Source organism: Drechmeria coniospora, chromosome 03 (genome assembly GCF_001625195.1).
Source record: "Drechmeria coniospora strain ARSEF 6962 chromosome 03, whole genome shotgun sequence".
Lineage (NCBI taxonomy): Eukaryota > Fungi > Ascomycota > Sordariomycetes > Hypocreales > Ophiocordycipitaceae > Drechmeria > Drechmeria coniospora.
Window position 1 is genome coordinate 20,890 of NC_054391.1, and position 18,338 is coordinate 39,227.

The 18,338-nt window shown below is 48.0% G+C and overlaps 5 protein-coding genes across 5 annotated transcripts; 4 read left to right on the plus strand and 1 right to left on the minus strand.

Moving 5' to 3' along the window:
• Positions 1-292: 292 nt before the first annotated feature.
• On the plus strand, positions 293-2,191 carry DCS_05901 (uncharacterized protein; the record flags this gene model as incomplete). Its single annotated transcript, XM_040803200.1, has 1 exon — positions 293-2,191. The coding sequence occupies one exon, from the start codon at positions 293-295 to the stop codon at positions 2,189-2,191; it is 1,899 nt and encodes a 632-aa protein (XP_040653304.1).
• Positions 2,192-7,127: 4,936 nt separating this feature from the next.
• DCS_05902 (uncharacterized protein) lies at positions 7,128-7,942 on the plus strand (the record flags this gene model as incomplete). Its single annotated transcript, XM_040803201.1, has 2 exons — positions 7,128-7,213; positions 7,297-7,942. The coding sequence occupies 2 exons, from the start codon at positions 7,128-7,130 to the stop codon at positions 7,940-7,942; spliced, it is 732 nt and encodes a 243-aa protein (XP_040653305.1).
• A 329-nt stretch (positions 7,943-8,271) lies between these two features.
• On the minus strand, positions 8,272-9,382 carry DCS_05903 (uncharacterized protein; the record flags this gene model as incomplete). The annotated part of the gene is made up of 2 exons (XM_040803202.1): positions 8,272-8,875; positions 8,943-9,382. 2 exons carry the CDS (start codon positions 9,380-9,382, stop codon positions 8,272-8,274), a joined length of 1,044 nt encoding a protein of 347 aa, XP_040653306.1.
• A 6,025-nt stretch (positions 9,383-15,407) lies between these two features.
• On the plus strand, positions 15,408-16,553 carry DCS_05904 (uncharacterized protein; the record flags this gene model as incomplete). Its single annotated transcript, XM_040803203.1, has 2 exons — positions 15,408-15,547; positions 15,608-16,553. The coding sequence occupies 2 exons, from the start codon at positions 15,408-15,410 to the stop codon at positions 16,551-16,553; spliced, it is 1,086 nt and encodes a 361-aa protein (XP_040653307.1).
• A 1,165-nt stretch (positions 16,554-17,718) lies between these two features.
• Positions 17,719-18,213, plus strand: DCS_05905 (uncharacterized protein; the record flags this gene model as incomplete). Its single annotated transcript, XM_040803204.1, has 1 exon — positions 17,719-18,213. The coding sequence occupies one exon, from the start codon at positions 17,719-17,721 to the stop codon at positions 18,211-18,213; it is 495 nt and encodes a 164-aa protein (XP_040653308.1).
• Positions 18,214-18,338: the final 125 nt, after the last annotated feature.

Consider the following 18,338-nt stretch of genomic DNA (forward strand, 5'->3'; position numbering starts at 1 on the left):
GGGGCCTCCGCAGCGACGAGTAGTATTATGGCCCACATGGGCCCACCTTATTAATGTGGACCCATATGTAAATCCATATGTGGATTTTCGTGGAGTCGTTTTGAACCCTATTTAAAATTAGATTGCAATGCTTATCTGTATGCATTACAGCAATTTGGTTTGCTCGACGGAGGCAGGGAGGATTTCGAACACTGCCCCATTCTCTCTCCGCTATTAAAGGCTACCTTAATCCTATTAATCTAGAAAATACTTGACAAATTTTCCCAACTATATTCAGACAACAATCTATATAATGATTTTAACTCCTTCGATCGGATTTGCCTGCTGGGCTGCATTGTTGTGGTTTTTCTTGCCGAACCTTAGCAGCGCTCGTCGTTCAAGAGATACGCTGGCCGCAGGTTGGATTACGAACGTTCGAAGAACTTTGATCACCCGAGACGAACCTCCGATAAATCTTGTTTTCCGAGGAGACATGAGACCATTCTACCACGTCAAGCCCGAAGGCGGGTTTTTCCCCCAGGATCCAATATACCCCACTTCCAACAAGCCATTCAGAATAGCACTTCATATGCGCAACAAAAAACTCCAGAAGACTGCGTTTGTATCGACATCACATAACCCAGATACAGCGATTGCGTACGCTAGAGGTATTGACGAATCCAGTGGGTTTCTTTATCTCATTCACCCTACGCCGAACATAATTGACTCGACAACTTCGAAAATCGGAGATCTCATCTATAACGAGGAATGTTTAGCACTAGGGGGCATTTCGTGGTCACAAGTTGTCGGGTGGGTAGGGTACGACGAGTACAAAGCATGGCAGAATTTGCGATCGCCTGACTTGGAGGGACTCTCGTTTTCCGGCAAGAGTCAGCTTACGCCAGCACTTCGCGAACAATTTATGAAAGAGATGCCTCGAATGACCAAAAATCCGGACTACCTTGGGGATCTATATGCGACAAGTGAACTTTCATCCTTAACGGAAACGGTAGACTTTGAAAATCGGAAGCAAGCAGAATTATTCATGCAGAAGGTCGGCAGCGGTAAGGATGTTGGATGGAAGGGCAAATTTCCGCTGCCAAACGACGTTAGAAATAACCGACTCCTGGCTAAGTTGCGCAAGATGCCCGAGCTACTTCAAAACGGCGATAGCAATAACGGTGCCCCAGGCCGCAAACGCCCCAATATCGATAGGGAGCCACAGTCGAGTGACAGTCGCATCCTGGAAGATTCTCTGGGAACTTTCAACCCGTGCTCATTAGGAAGCCGGAAGAGAAGCGGGGAGTGCCAACCAAAGGATAAGCTCGTCGAGCCCGAGGAACCCGTTAGTCCAAGTACGAGGCGCGTTAACGTCCCAGAGGAGATTCCGAAAACGCCAGTAGAAATGTTAGTACCTAAGCTGGTTAAGGGCCTCAGTTGGCTTCAAGTCGCGAGGATCTTAACCAATATAGTAGATTCCGCTACCAATCGTATACAGGCAGCCCCATTAGACGACAGTCACGAAACGTTATCATCAGAACTCAAGAAGGCTGGAATGGTACTATCTGGTATACTTAACGATACAGTTCCCGGCTTAGTAGAGGTCGAAGATCATACAGCAGAGCTAAGTCGGAAGCTGGCATCGATCCAAAATAGCGATTCAGCTCTCGATAAAGCGCGATCAGTCCTGACGGCAATTCTCGAATACGACGCCCAATTAGAGCTAACAATATTTGAAAACTACATACCGGGCGTTCCCGAGTTGATAAAAAACTACCAAAAGGAATATGCGGAATATAAGAAGTTTAAAGGAGAAGAGAACCCATTCGCAAAGGGCAAACGAATTGCAGAGTATATCACAAATGGGGCCTTCGATACCCTTAACGACGTAATCCGAGATTGGGTCCCCGGCTATCAGGAAGCCGAAGATAGCATAACAATCGAAGCAGAAAAGATACATCGAAAGATCGAGGATAAGTCAGAAAGCTTTTGGGATATTGTACAAGCGGAAATCGCAGCTCCTGCTAAGGTTGTTACCGATGCACTTCATCTGGTCTTGCAAAACTATATTCCAGGCGAGAAGCAGGTCGAGGGTCTTATCTTTAGCAACGGACAAGACGATAAGACACTCCAGCCTAGCGAGAAGCTGTCGCCAGAAATGGCAAGTTCTTCCACTTCAAGCCCGCTACCCAAGCATATCCGCGAACAATAGGGCTTCTTTTTCGGAAATGCGCTGGACAAAGACCTGGCTGCGGAATGCACCCAGGCTAGAGTGGGCGAGGAGAAAAGGAGGGGAAGCGCGAATGCACAAGACGGTTGGAAAGCCAAGCTGCCCGAGTTTACAAAGCAGTGTTATGAGGAACAGTTCAGGGACTGGCGGCGGAAATCGTATACGAGCAGGCGATCCCTTTAGCTTGAGATATATACTTGAAGGCATATGAGTACATATGGGTAGCAGAGAATCTTTCCTTGCCATTAATTAATTTCAGTTTTAATCTTCAGCATAGTAGCTTAACATACAATATCAAGCAATGATGGCCGGAAAGAAGGAGAGGATGAGTATTCGAAAGGAAATTGCTGTACGCTCGTGCAGATAGCTTAGGGTTCGCCCTGTTCGCGATCTTGACTATATCGGATTCGTCCGTGTCCGTAGCGAACACCCAAAGCTTTAAACCCTACTCGTTACATACCTATGTTCCATCTAGGCTATCGACGTGGAATCCGGTGAAAGATCCTCGCTAGGCAAACAATGAAAAGGTTAAGGAGCGGTCCAGGTCGACTTCTCTGGCCTCGACTATCGTAGCGTGGTCCCGTTTCCCGGCGATCGCTCGTCCAGTGAACTTCGCCTAGGGGTGTGAACTGATTGCCGGAAGGATATCAAACCGGTGCAGATTGAGGAATGTAGGAGCAGGGGGGGCTTATCTAAAACAGTTCAAGTTGAGCAGGTTTATTGGAAGTTGTCCTGCCTGAGTGTCCGTCCCTTCTCTAATTCGTATTATGGTATCGGGCTTAGCCCGATATAGGAGAACGGAGGGAACCAAGGGACCCACTAGGAAGAACGCACACAACTAGAAGCCCTAGTTGCCAAGTAGTTTTCCCTCCTTCAAGTCTTTTAATAAACATCATTGAGAGCCCTAGAGCAGTTGCCTAGTGACTCCGTAACAATTCGGTCGATAACTTTGTAGATAGGTAAGGAGACGGGGCTTTTATTCGTAGTCCTAGGGTCTTGTATGTCTACGGTGCCTCCTCCAAAATGATCGCCTAGAGTCTCTAAGAACTATTCTAGTCCCTAGCCTCGTTGTCTTAGTTAGCGTAATCTTACTACCGTAGGTTTTTGCAAGATAAAGCCTTAGTCTATAAGGTTCTCTATACTATCTTCTGTAGTATACTAAACGTCTATATCGTCGGCTACTGTTAATATTAGTCCGATTCTTGCGACTAGTATAATGCGATTAGAAGGGAAGATCTAGTGTAGGAGCGCTAGGCTATTATCCTACCTTGCATTGCCGGGTCGAGAATGTTTTGAGTTCCGAAATTCTAGAAGTAGATCTTAAACGAGGGAACTATACTTAGTGCGCATTCTAGTAATGCTAATGCTCTCTAGCTGTATTGTAAGCCCGCCTATCCATTACGTCGATAATTCTGTACTAATAGCTAGCTGCTCCCTATTAAGCAAACCTACTACTGCGTAAGAAGCGTGGTTAGTACTATACTTATGCTCTCTCTTGCCGGTAAAGATAAATATTCGATTGCATTCGGTATATCTATAGTGCGGTAATTTATAATATCTATATATCCTATTACGTTAGAGAGACGATCCGTACCCGAGTTTATAATATATCCGGTTACGATAGCAGCCTTATCTCCTTTACTGAGGGTAAAGTTTTATACCGGTATAGCTCGTTCCTTTGTAGTAGGTAAACTACTTTGCGCTAACGAAGATTCTTCCGTAGTAACGAAAGTGTACTTTCTGCCGATAACTTCTATAGTGTTACGAACCAACTACAGCTAGAGGAACCAGCCTACTTAACAGGCCCGTAAGACGCGGGGTAACTTGCATATAGGTGGAACCTATTACGTGTCCTCCTTGCGCTTATCTATGCAAGGACTACTGGATCATTACGCTCTGTGTAATCACTATGATTACCACTAAGCAAGCTAAGCAAGGTAAGCAAGGCGAGCAAGGACTACTGGATCACTACGCTCTGTGTGATCACTGTTAAAATACTAGGATTTATACTAGTAAGACTACCCAAATAGGATACTATCCTATTATTGCTACTACCAGTAGCAACTGTCAGAAGTACTACTGCTGGCAGATATACTATACTATACTGAGAGTATAAGTAAGTATACAGAGCTGACTAATAGTATATAACATACTATTTCTCTAAACTATTGTCAAAGATACTTGCCTAATTAGGTATAGTACAGAATGCTCTAGAACATTCTAGAATATTCTAGAATATTCCATACCCCACTCATGGAATGTACTGGAACTCCTTGGAATAAGCCGGAATGTTGCTTACCCTACTTATGGAATAAGCTGGAACCTTATGGAATAAGCTGGAATGGTCTTTACTATATTTCTACACCTATATAAGGCAGTAGCCATTCCCTTAGAATAGTTTCTCTTTTGAAACAATCGCAATCGTTTGTATAAATTGGTACTACTAAGTATACACTCTTATCCAGTTACTAACTGGTTCCCCTTGTGCTGTTACTAACAGCCTGATTGATTCCCTGGTCCGTACGATATACTTCCACTACCCCTCCTCTTGCGCACCAAAATTGCAAGAATCACTATGATCACCACTAAGCAAGCTAAGCAAGGCGAGCAAGGCGATCCAAATAAAGGAATGAACAAGTATATATAGAACAGGCATTACCAACTAGCTAGTTCAGTTCTTCATTGATCAATCTAAGCAATCAGTTCATTATTGATTGAGAAGTCTTCAAAGCTTCTTAACGGAACTCTTAGTAGACATACTGTTTACGCCAAGCCTGACTCACTACCTAAGTGACAGAACTCTTAGGACGCTTTAAGCATCCGTTACAAACAGTAACCAGATTAGCGAGCCGAAAGCAAATGGCGGCCCCTGCAATAATATAACTAACAGTAGCAATAATACAATAGGTAAGGTAAGTCTACCCGAACTAGATTAAATAACGCTAGCTGGGGAATCTCCGAGATAGTACCGAGACGGTCCCTATAGGAGGGGGAATAATTGTAAGGCTAGGTGTACGTGTAAAACCCGGGTAGACAGGGAAGTCTTGCAATTTGTATGCGCAAGAGGAGGGGGTAGTGGAAGTATATCGCACGGACCAGGGAATCAATCACGCTGTTAGTAACAGCAAAATGGGTGCCAGTTAGTAACTGGGTAGGAGTGCATACTTGGTAGTACCAAATTATACAAACGAATGCGATTATTCTTCTAACCAAAGTGCAAGGGAAGTACGGCTATTTATCCTACAGAGTAGTACCTTGTAGGTCCAGATTGTGGCTGTACAGTCGTACTATAGTTTGATTTACCGTTTGGTTGCACAATGTTTTGATCGCCCGTTATAGTCGCACAATGGTTTGATCGCAGTTTCGGTTCTACAATAGTTTGATTGCCCGCAGTAGTACTGTAGGCTGGCAATAGCTAGTAGCGATTGGGAGAGCGGTAATTGTTATTCCGATCAATTGGCTCCAGTGGTCGACTGGCTACTACATGTACAAGTTGTATTGTAGTAGTAAGTTGGCCGGCAGTAGTACTGCCGCCAGTCGCTCCGAGTCGTAGTTCGGAGAAATAGTATGTTGTATACTATTGGTCAACTCTTTATACTTACTTATACTCGCAGAATAGTATAGTATATTTGCTAGTAGTAGTACTCCTAGTAGTTGCTACTAGTAGCAGCAATAATAGGATAGTATCCTATTTGGGTAGTCTTACTAGTATAAATACCAGTATTTTTAACAGAAAGTAGGGTAGCCCTAGGAGTAGGGCACGCCCCGGCTACAAAAGGAGTATAAGTACGGAAGCTTGAAAGGGGTCAAGCTTTTGTCTTAAATACTACTCGATTTCTAAAAGATGGCTCACTTGCTTACCTAACTGTCTTCGAACTGGCCCGCCTATTACAATGACATTCTCGAAGTATCGAACTCCTACTTCAACGCGGAGCGCCGTAGTACTAATAACATATATGTAATCCCTCTTCCTAGCAGACACAACTATGAGGATCCTATAAGTAGGCGAGCAGAGACTCATATCTTCAAAGTACGCCTAAATCCGCCGCGTCTCGGTTCCGGTATCCTACTGAACGGAAGTACCAGCAGGCGTCGATGCTGTAGTGTTAGTACTCAGGCCAGGCGAAAGTGCACTCTTGTAACGCGTTGTACTGGTATCTACTGTCTGTTTTTGGTCGATACTAACAACGCTAGTGGTAGGTATGTGACCGCGGGCCCCCGTTTGGTTACCTTGGCCAGCAGCCGTTACCCCCTCATGCAGCAAGTGTGAACTCGGATGGTGTTCAGCTCCTGGTTCGACGGACTCAAATCCTTGCAGTATTGTACGACGTATATAGTCAGGGGGGTATCGATCACTTACAAGGGTACGGAGTAGACTTTTGTAACTTACTATCTGGAATCTATAAGGGAGTACTACAAGTGTCTCGCCTTGCTCCTGAGGCGCATAGCCGCCGGTTCAATTTGTTGCAGCCAATGCATGAATAGTCTGGGTGGAAGACCGCCTTAGGTGCAACAAAGTTCTATCACTTTGGGTCGGCGCACCCAGTAATAGCTGGGCGCCACCAAGATGCAGGGGCTTACCTGAAACATGTGTAGCTCCATATATATTGGCAGGCAGCAGAGGCCAACCCAATAGCGAGTGCAGAGGCCAACCCAACAAAATGCGGTGATGCAGCTCGTCAGATTGCTAAAATTACGAGAGCGGGACCTTATAATAAATGAGTTTTGTTAGAAGGCGACAACTTATGAAATACTAGCAAAGTAAGGAGGGGAAGAATAAATAATACCTCCTTACTAAGTTACCCTACTCTTTCCTTTATTGCGAACTATACTACTAGGCTTTTACATCCACAAACTCGGCCCGTTGAACTGACTGCGGCTATCTATTCTCCAGAACATCATCTCCACCAAACCCAATATGGCAACGCTCCTTGCCCCAACTCCCGCCCTTCCGGCCCTTAACAAGGCTCTGGGGGTTCAATGCTTCGAGAAGAGCCGCGGACTGTACGTGGTTTTCACCACCAGGAGATGTTTTACAAGCCGACTAATTATCTCCGGCTCAGATATAACACTCTGCGTAACGACAGTGAGCAGCCACCGGTTGATGGCGAGCACATCCAGAACCTCGCCACCATCTTCGTCCGTCATAACGCCCAGAACGCACTCGGCATCCACCTGATCCACGGTCACTTCAGCATACCCGAGAACACGGTCCTTCTGGGAACCAACTTTGAGGGTCCAAAGGGCCGCTGGGCCAAGGTAACGGGGATTGAGTACGTTGACCCAGCCAGCGTCCACGGTCACATTTTCGTTCTTAGCGACGACGGTCTCTGCGCCTACGAGTACCAGGAAGGCCCACTGCCCGATGTCTCTGTTGTCGGTAGAGGCTTTCTGCGTGAGTTCGTCAACTACCTTGTCGCCAACCACCTCACCGAACTCATCGGCCTCCAAGTCCTCAGCGATTGCGGCGGCAACCAGTCCATGTACGAGCTCATACTCAACGAAGGTACTGTTATGCTTCAGGAAGATGCCGTCAAGAACTGCGAGCCTACCAGAGTGACTGGGTGGAAGTTTGAGGCCGGTCCCAGTGGTCCTCGCGCCTGCCAATCCAATGAAACGCACTCTACGATGACTTCGGGCAACCATAAAGTCTTTAACGCCGGCAAGCCGCTTCCGAAGCTCAAGAACGTTGATGATCTCAAGGCAGCCCTGGCCGTTGCCGGAGTGATTTGATTTTATGTTTTGATTCGATCGAGAGTAATAATTACCCTAGCTAGGGCTTTGGAAATCAGCTATATGATGGCAGCTTTATTTTGGAAAGAAGGAAGATTAGCCAAGATACTAAATTGACCGAATCATTCTGGGTTGCAGTTGCTAGAACATTTCAAGACGAACTCGAGAGAGTTAGACGTGTTGTGATATCTAACACACTAGTAAGTAACGAAATATATTGGAGGTCTCGCAAGGCGATGACTGCTGGCTTCTCTATTTTTTTTAATCCTCTGCTCCTTACTGGACGGTATTGAAGTCCAATATACCTATACCCGGAGCCACCGTCGCGGTTAATCCAAGCCATCGAACTTGGTCTGCGGATGGATGAGGAATCCATCTAACGACATCATATTGTAGCGTCCGCGCTCGTCGTCGCTAATAGGCACTGGCTCTGGTTCGTTCGCAAGACGGCTGGTAAAACCACTCGACAGCAACACACCCAACGCCCTTGCCAGCTTGACCGTTCGGAGCTTATCATCAGACATGCCTCCAACTTCCTGCTTAAACCTATGCCAGAAGACATCCTGAAGAATGTTGTAGTCTTCGAATCGCGTCCAGCCATTGTGGAGATGAAGTTTCCCGGTCAGGGATTGGAGGGAATGCAAGTTAAGCCCGAATGGACACACTTCAGCTTCCGCCCAATCGATAACACCAACGAGATGGCAAGTCACTTCATGCACCATAATGTTGCAAGAGCCGAAATCTCGGTGGAGGAGAACCATGGGTAGAGACAGGATGTTGTCCATCGAGTCGATACAGGCTTGGATGATAGGCTGGAATCGGCTGGGAAGCGCCGAGTACAAGGCTTGTAGGTCCCTCACGTAGGTCCGTCTCAAATTGCTGCGGTACTCTAAGCTGACTCGCCGAGGGGCTTTCCAAGATAAAGCCATAAAGCTGCGAACAGTTTGAGTATCTGGCCCTAAGGGTGGGAGGAAGGAATGTGTAAAGACTAAAAACATACTGCGCTACGTCCCCGATAAGGTTTTTGCGGCGGGCAAGATTTTCGGGAGAGTTTTCCGGGAAGCCATGTGCCAAAATTAAATCCAGATGCGTTACTCCGCGGACACGGCTCATCAGGTAGACACAGAGCGGCTCCCCTTCGCCTTCCCCTACCTTGCCCTCGAAGGACACCTGCGGCGCAAGGGATCCGTAGACCTCGTTCAATTGGGAAGTGACTTCAGTCTTGAGTGCCAGGGACTCGAGGCGGAACTGTACGACGTATTCTAGTTCAGGGCCGGCATAGACGGAGTAGCTGCATACGCCCTGGACATCGACGGGTACGATAGTGTCGCCGGCAAGCTCTCTCGCTTTGGCGTCGCATGCGGTACGGGTTGCGGATGTTTTCTTGAAGAAGGCCTCAATCTCTGCATCGACAGAGTACTCTGAGTACGTTGTCGTCATTATGGCGCTATTGACTGATTGTGCTAGAGCCTTGGGGAGACCGGGGACGATAGCCTTAAGTGATAGAATACGGAGAGATGGCTCGAGAAGGAGGTGGAGGGAGTCGTGCTCTTTGCTGAGACTGCTGCCCCGCTCGCACTATCCACTGCCGCACGTGAGAAGATTCGATCATGTGCCTATGCGCGTGGTTCCTGTATTGCGACAATGGGTGTAAAAGCAGATACAGAAGGCAGCTAGCTATTAATGCGGTAGATCAGCTGTTATAGTAATAAGAGTTGTTGAATCCGTAGGAATGCTTGCCTTAATTGAATTGGTATGGAGAAGCAAAAAGTAGAGAATAGGAAGTAGGGTTACGAACCACTGGAGGTAGTGTACTTTGTACCTGGCCTCTAGCTACAGCAGGGAGGTGACTTACTGCTGATGCCGCTAAAAACGGCGTGAGAAACCTCCAGATTGGGCTGTAATTGGGCTGTGCCAATAGAGCTTGTATTTACTGTAGGAAGATACGAGGCCTTTTACGATGACCTCGAATTGAGCCGCCTAACAAAGATGCCCGTAGCTCATAGCACTCCCAACTTGAGGGGATCGCCGCGACCCGGCTGTGGGTGATCGAAAGCTGGAAGGCTGATAGTTTGATTTGAGGCTGGCTGAACCGGCTGTTGTATATAGAATTGACTAGCCTGGCTGTATGGTATCGTGACCTGGCTTTTTGGTATTAAGAGCATCATTAGTTCGTTAATTGGCATAAATTGCGTTGGAGGCATCGCAAGTTGCTGTTGGATGGCATCTGCATACTGCAGGTGCCTTCATCCTTGATCCTTAGTTGTGCTACAGTGAGTATCGAAAAGTTACAAGCCAGTGGGAAGTAATAGCGCCGACACGTTTTGGCTCGACGCTTTTGCAGGCCCGCTGTATTACCTCCTATTGGTTGTACAACGCCGAAGCTTACTGTAGATCCGTTCGTTACAACGCTCTCCAATCAATCTTACCGTACGAGGCTGATGGAGGTAACCCGGGCGCGGGTTGCGCAAGGAGCCTTGAGGAACGAAGTCGGCGAATGGAGCCATAAATATAAAGAGAATGTGTAGTGGTAGAAGAGGGTGCATTTGCGCCTACAAAGCAGGAGACGGGGGGGCAACTCTGGGAACATAGCCAAGGCAGCCTGGGAGCGGCAAACGCCAGCCACAACTCTCGGGTTGGCTCCGAGGGCAGCATGTAGGCCAATCGGGGGCAGCCAAAACAACAAAGATCTTTGAGGGGAAGCTAACCTCGTACAGGCGGTGCGTTAGAAGACCTTTAGTTCCTCAAGGCATGGCTGTAGCGGCCAACTGATACGAAGTCTGGCGCTTACCGGGAACGTTGGAATCCGGGTCGCGGACAGTAGAATCCCTGTTGATCGTGGGTTTGTAACTATGACTGGTTAGGATTAGCAGGCCGCGGGTGAATTGACTACATACGGACAGCGCGCCGATTATCTTAGGATTAAGGTATTATTGGTTGTTGATAGCAAAGCCAAAGTGCCTCCTTAATCCGGCGCATGGTTGTAGCATTCTTCAGGTATCAAACTCATACTTCAACATGTAGCGCCGTACTCCGTAGTACTAAACGGCTTGCAGGTAATTAACCTTTCTAACCCGACCGTAATATTTGGTTGTTGGTGGACCGACAGGCTTGATAAGGATGCTTCCTTAGTCCGGCGCATGGCTGTGTTATTCTTAAAGTATCGAACTCCTATTTCAACGCGGAGTGCCGTAGTACTAAACGGCCTGCAGCCGACTGTATTGCTATATGTTGGTGGACAGGCAGGCTTGGTAAGGATGCTGCTTCCTTAGTCCGGCGCACGACTGTTTCACTGTGGAATCGGAGGAGTATTTGTGTTCACCACTCCGTTGTTGCCAAAAGAACGCTCCATCATACTGGCACAGTGACTCTGTAGCTCTGTTCCAGAACATGAGTAGGCTCCTGTATACGTTGCCGAACAGGCAACACTGCTTACGCGGACGCAACCCGCCTCGCAAGCTGAAACGCCCGTATTGTATGCTCCCCGCTCTTTGAATCATTTATTGTGGCGGGATTCTTTTCCTGGTAGAGTAGTTGGTTGGCATCATAGGATTAAGTTCCCTGCATGATGCAGGTGCATTCGAACTTGAGTTTATATGGCTACGAGTTCGTATCGCGGCCAGCCTATACGAAGCCCGGGGCGTAGGCACTGGGCACGACTCAGGTATTTCAGCACATGTTAATTTCCTCGTTTGCTTCTCACCTGGTGTAACACCTGCTTCTGCCAAGGATAATAGAGCTATCGGTATATATCGGTGGTTTGGCCAAGATGAGCTACTTACAAATAAAAAAAAAGATTCGCCAAATGCAATATTTATGCGACAAGCTCCAAAGCACAAATATACGCTGTACGGAACCAGAAAGGCTAGCATTCCCGACGTTGGCGGCTCGACTAGACGATACAGCGGCCATCCTATTACGGATCCTGTACGACCAGACTACAATCAAAGCGCCGAGTGCGGCTGCCAGAGCTCTTGCTGATCGATTAAGATCATTTGCGAGCAACCCGAATCCAATCAACAAAACCATTCTCAGGAGGAACTTAACCCTCATTTTTCTAGGTCCTCAAATCTCTGCGCTGGATTCCAAGCAGGCTAGATTGAGCAGGACGGCGTTGGGGAACCGATGCAATTACCTGGGTTCTTTAAGCTCCGGTTATGTAGCCCTGTGGTCGATCAATCTCCCACTATCAGTTTGGGCCGCTGGTGATATGTTAAAGGGCATATTTGACTATCTGGTCCAAGAGTTACGAAAACTACCCATTCCAGTTTGGCCAGAGCAAGTGACGGCCCTACTGTATGCCTTGAAGTTTGAAGAGCCACTCGCTTCCAACGCCAAGTTTCTCTCATTTAGCGACGGTTTGCTCTCTTTCGGTTGCTGAACATTAACCCCAACTGATAGACACATAGACTGTTTCTGTGGCTTTTCTTTAACTAATATGCTCTCCGTAAATAAGGAAATGATCTCAACCGATAGTACTCCAAGCTCTGCTGCTTCGGGAAAGAACCACAGGGTAGATGAGCTAGGTGAGAACATCATCCTCTTAAAACATCTCTGGAATAGATTGCTGACAATGCTGAGAAATAGAAAGACCGACAGCACTTAATTCATCATGAGGAATGGAATGTTGAATCTGATATCGGGGTGACCAGCTTCACCATACTGCCACCAGTACAGAGTGTCAGTTATAATAACGCAAGCGATTTGAATACGGCGAGAACGGCTACTGTGGTAAAACTGGATCGCATCCGTAGTGACTGCCTTTATGAACGCAGGCCGTCTGCGAAAAGGAGAAGTAGAAAGGGGGATGATGACGTTTACAGATGCAGTTCGTTTGCATTTAGTACATCAAAGTGGTGAAGACTTTAAGCTGGAAATATAGTTGTGTCCCTCGATTGGGAGAGCCGCATACCAGGCAAGGGCTAACTCGATCGAACGCCTACGAAGGGTCCTAGGCGACTACCTATTCAAGGAAATGTCAACTAGCTATTGGTGGAGGAACGCGACAACTACCTCTGCAGTTTCCACTTCCAGGACCCCCGGAAAATGTAGTTCTTGCGCGCGCAGTTCGTCCCCTGACCTCTAGGTGCCTGATGCACACCTCAGGATGCAAGGATGCCCAACAATTACACGGCAGAGGCTGCTGTCGACAAGTTACCCACTCCCTCCTCGGCGATTGTGACTAAACCTGATTCTCTGGATAAAAGGAGCCGATAGTTGGACCAGGATCACCAAGAGGGGGCCTTTGAGGAGGGCAGCTCCCTTATAGTGCCCGTTCATTGCTAGGTGTTACACAAGCAGTGCGTCCAATATCCAACAGCCCATCCGACCCACAGAAACTATCTAGCATGGCAGAGGCTCTAACTAAGGCGCATGTGTTCAAGGCTCTTCACCCGTCAGCTGGTACTCCAACCTCGTGGCGATAGTCACAATGGTCAACCCTTGGTTTTCACCAGTCAGAAATCTCTCGCATCCTTTGCTGAAGCTGCTGCAGCAGTCCATCATCCAGTGCCCGAGCGATGAAAATGGCGCAGGCGCAGCGGCAGGGAAAACCCCGTCGAATGAATCAGAGGCCGTCAAGCAGCTTACCTTTAGGGAGAAACACCTCCACGGCCAGCCACCAACCCCTGGGGACAGGGAAGTCAAGCCTTTGCTTGGTCCGTGGCTGGCGAGCTCGACGTTACTAGAACTAGGTTAATAATGGAAACTGGGTAACAAGCTTTAGGGTGCTTCCCTGTGACAATCCACTGCATTTTTCCATCGTCGTGCAGACTCCCAGGTCCGGTCACATTGGAGACCTATGGCTTCCCTGAAACAGAATTTGCTGGCATTTGCAAGTCCGTAATACCCAAGCAATGATGTCAGATTTCAGAACGCAACAAATTTGCGGGTCCAATATCTAGACTTGGCGCCCCAATTGGTAACGAACGGCTCGCTGACCTGTTGACTTGCGGCCATACACCCATGCGGACGCGACGTAGTTGACTCTCAGAGCGATTCCAAGCACAGTTATGTGTTATTATTGGTGGACTTCCACTGGGGGTAAAGCGACACCATTGGCCTTGTACCTACGCAGTACTATTCCGGCAGCAGTGGGCTGCTGGTTCACCCATAACAGACAACCAGGCGCACAGGGATCTGATTGAACCAGCAGAATGAAGTCACCAATAATATGCAGCATTCGCCACCGCGCTTTACGTCATATGTCTCCTTTATGCTCTTCTTGACAAACATAAATAAGCAGTGCGGGCGGGAACCACAGATAGATATTGTGCTAGCCCTCGAATGCTTCCTTCCAACGGACTACGATGACGCACCAATCATTCGAGAGTTTTCACTCTTCACTTAAAAGGTATACCAATTCCATTGTCAGACAACATGTGGTTACTAAACCTCGAAGTTATTTTAACTCGCAGACATATTCTGATGCGATGATCCAGTGCATTGGACACGAGTTCAATGTTCACAAGCTCGTCCTATCTGCTCACTCCGAGTTCTTCGCAACTATGTTCAATGGTACCTGGAAGGTAAGTGCGCATATTCAGATCAGATTTGATATATTTATGATAGCTACGAAGGAACAATCCGTGGTTGTGCTCAAGGAAGTTGATGAGAGTGTCGTTGAAGCAATACTACGATTCATGTATCACTTCGAGAACACCAACATCAACGGTTCTTCCACAATGATCTTTATCGCACAAGTTTACAGTATCGCCGAATAATATATAATTCCATCACTGAAAATTTATGCAGCAGAAAAATTCATTACAGCAATCCTTTCGGGTTTCAGTATGGATGACTTAAGTGCCATTCGTGCAATCACGTCAATCACGAAGACCTATTGAAGGGAATATTTTTCTGCAAAAGTTGCGGGAGCCCGCGTTCCGATTGGAAATATTACAAGTTGAGCGACTGATAGCAAACTTGGTCTTTGCCATATTTTAATGGCAGTATTTCCCTGGGGCATCCAAATTAGCTGTAATCCAGCTCATGTTCGGTGTGTTATGGCTTTATATGTTGAGTGCAAATGGTATATAAGCGATTCGCGGGCTATGAAGACGCCTCCAACACTAATTCGAATAAATGTGCAGTACCACTAAGCGCCCATCCACTCATTAGGCAAACTAGTGACGCTACTCATCCGCCCACTTCAAAAAGTCTCTGGTCATAATTTCGCCATATTCCGGAACACTCCGTGGATCAAGGATGTCCACAGTATGTGAAGCAGTGCTAGGCAGTAACGTCAGCGAGAGCTCTATAATATACACGTCCACGGCGGGTAGTAATGGTACGTCGTAGGCCCGCCTTCCGTGTTCTCGGAATGTGAAAACCCTTCACAGTTCGGTGGCACCATTAGACGCGGACAAACACAACTCCCCTTCGCCATTTTTGCTTTCGATATTTTCGAACTTTTACATTCATCCCAACCGCTGCGCTCGCATACCGCTCGGAAAACTTCAACGACATGACTGATCGCAACATTGACGACGGGAGTCGTCGGCTCATTCTCCAGCTTCATGTAGAAGATCTCGAGAATCTCCAAAGAAGTCAGAAAGGAAAGCAGAAAGAAGGCGAGATGTCCGACTTCGATCTTGCTATGGACATGTACATGAACAGCCTTGAGGCGTCTGTAACCCAGCATCACGATTGAAGGATGTGCATTAGCATCGCTAGAGCTGTCTTCTCCGATGCCCCGGTAATCCAAGTATGCTCAATCGAAGAAGAATGGGCCACGCAGGACCGCGCTATGGCCATGTCCTTCACTCACAACAGTGGTACAGTTTCGAATCGCCTCCCCTCCAGTGCTGGCTCTGGCAGCAAAGGCCGGACCAATTCTATTAATGACGACCTCTTTCGGAAGCTCGGACGCCTGAATCTGTTTTCGGACGGAGCAGAAGCAGATACACACGGCGAGTCTTCCAATTGGACTGTGACTCGGGATCCAGCTCGCAGGGCCGACGGCGAGAAGATCGAAACCGAAACTTGCATTTGCTGCGGCGACAAGCATTTGCCCTCGAACCTGTCCAAGGCCCCGTGCTCTCACAATTACTGCAGCGAGTGTATCAATTCGCTGTTCAAGAGCGCCAGCGTGGACGAGTCGCTATTCCCGCCGCGGTGCTGCTCAATGCTCATCCCTGTCCTTGACAATCTTGAGCTTCTCTCGACAGAAACCGTGGGGGTATTCAGGGCTAAGCAAATCGAGTTCGGCACCGCGGATCGGACCTACTGCCATCGCCCGGAGTGCTCTACGTTTGTGCCGCCGCAGTTCATCAAGGGCGATTTCGCCTTATGCGTTAGGTGCAATGCTAAGACATGTGTCACTTGCAAAAGCGCACAGCACGAGACAAACAATTGTCCCAAGGATAGTACTCTACAGGATGTTCTTCGCGTCGCCAAGGAGAATGGCTGGCAGAAGTGCAAGTCTTGCAACCGGCTCGTAGAGCTAAGCAGTGGCTGCTATCACATGAGTACGTCTCTCTCCCTTATGCCGTGCCTGGATGATCCTGACCTGCCCATCAAGCCTGTTTGTGCCGAGCACAGTTCTGCTACGTCTGCGGTGAAAGGTGGAAGACCTGCCGCTGTCCGCAGTGGGAGGAGCAACATCTCTTGAATCGAGCTGAGAATATCGTCAATAGGGACCACAGCAACACACAGCTTGGAAGGCAGGGGCGGGCTGAATTGGTCCGCCGCGCCGCAGCAGACTTGCGGCAGAACCACGAGTGCCTTCACACTCAATGGACCAGTCATGGTGGTGTTCACCAATGCGAGGAGTGTCATAACAACCTGCCGAATTACATCTATGAATGCCACCAATGCCATATCATGGCGTGCAGACGTTGTCGATTCAACCGCCTGTAAGCAACGTCACTGGTAGCGACGACAGCCAGTATCGGAGTCTCCGCGTTGGTGTCCGCCGACATGGGATCCATCAGTGGAATTGGGTGCGCTAGGAGGGCGAAGATGCCTGAAAACTCCCGAATATTCAATGAGTATGTTATGGTATCGGGCTAAGCCCGATATAGGAGAACGGAGGGAACCAAGGGACCCACTAGGAAGAACGCACACAACTAGAAGCCCTAGTTGCCAAGTAGTTTTCCCTCCTTCAAGTCTTTGAATAAATATCATTGAGAGTCCTAGAGCAGTCGCCTAGTGACTCCGTAACAGAGTACTCCGTACTCATAATTATACGAACTGTTTCCTCTATTAATACGATTTTTCGCCTAGCGCCCTACAACGCCCCGCTATAAAAATTTAGTGCCTACGCAGTACAAAAAGATACATACGAGTAATTCTACGCATTACAGTAGATAGCTTCTTATGCTATGCGTTCCGTATAATATAAGAACGCATAGCATAAGAACGCATAGCATAAGAGCGCATAGCATAAGAAGCTATCTTGTAGGGTCGATACTATTAACAATGCATATGTTATAATATTAGGCTTTGCCTAATAGAGCTATGTCCTAGGATAAAGTCACGTGCTACCACACGTGACTTGTACCCTATGACTAAGCAGGCATTGGAGTATAAGTACTCCAATGCCTAGTACTTCGAGTTAGAGTTCTGTAGATTTCTTAACTATTTCCGACCACTAGATACTGGTAGTACTAGTGACTCCATAACAGCATAGATATTTCTAAAATTGCAGTAAATGCAATAGTAATAGATTGGTATCTATAAATAAGGATACTTCCTACTTCTCCTTGCCCAAACTGTTACAGTAGTCAATTAGTTATAACAGCAATCTAGGAGTTACAGAAATACAGCAGTTCAAAATGGATATTCACTCTATTGTTAACTTGAGCTATTATAGCGGCGGTCCGGCTATTCACAACGGGCCCGGCAGTCACAGCGGTCCCGGCAGTTACAGCAGCGGCACGGCTAGTCACAACGGCCCCGGCAGTTACAGCGGTCCCGGCAGCCACAGCAGCGGCCCGGCCAGTCACAACGGGCCCGGCAGTCACAGCAACGGCTCGGCTAGTCACAACGGCACCGGCAGTTACAGCGGTCCCGGCAGTCACAGCAGCGGCTCGGCTAGTCACAACGGCACCGGCAGTTACAGCGGTCCCGGCAGTTACAACAGCGGCCCGGCCAGTCACAACGGTCCCAGCAGTTACAGCAGCGGCTCGGCTAGTCATAGCAGTCCGGGCAGTTACAACGGCCCCGGCAGTTACAGCAGCGGCCCGGCCAGTCACAACGGTCCCAGCAGTTACAGCAGCGGCTCGGCTAGTTACAACGGCCCTAGCAGTCTATTCCTTATGGTAGGGTAGGGTCTCGTGAAGCATCTTCCTAACCTTCAGGTGAGTACGTTCGAATATATCTGTGTCCTATCCCTGAAAATCTGCCCGAACTCGGAAACAGGGTTCAAACTTGTAGCGGCGGCGGGTACAGTAGC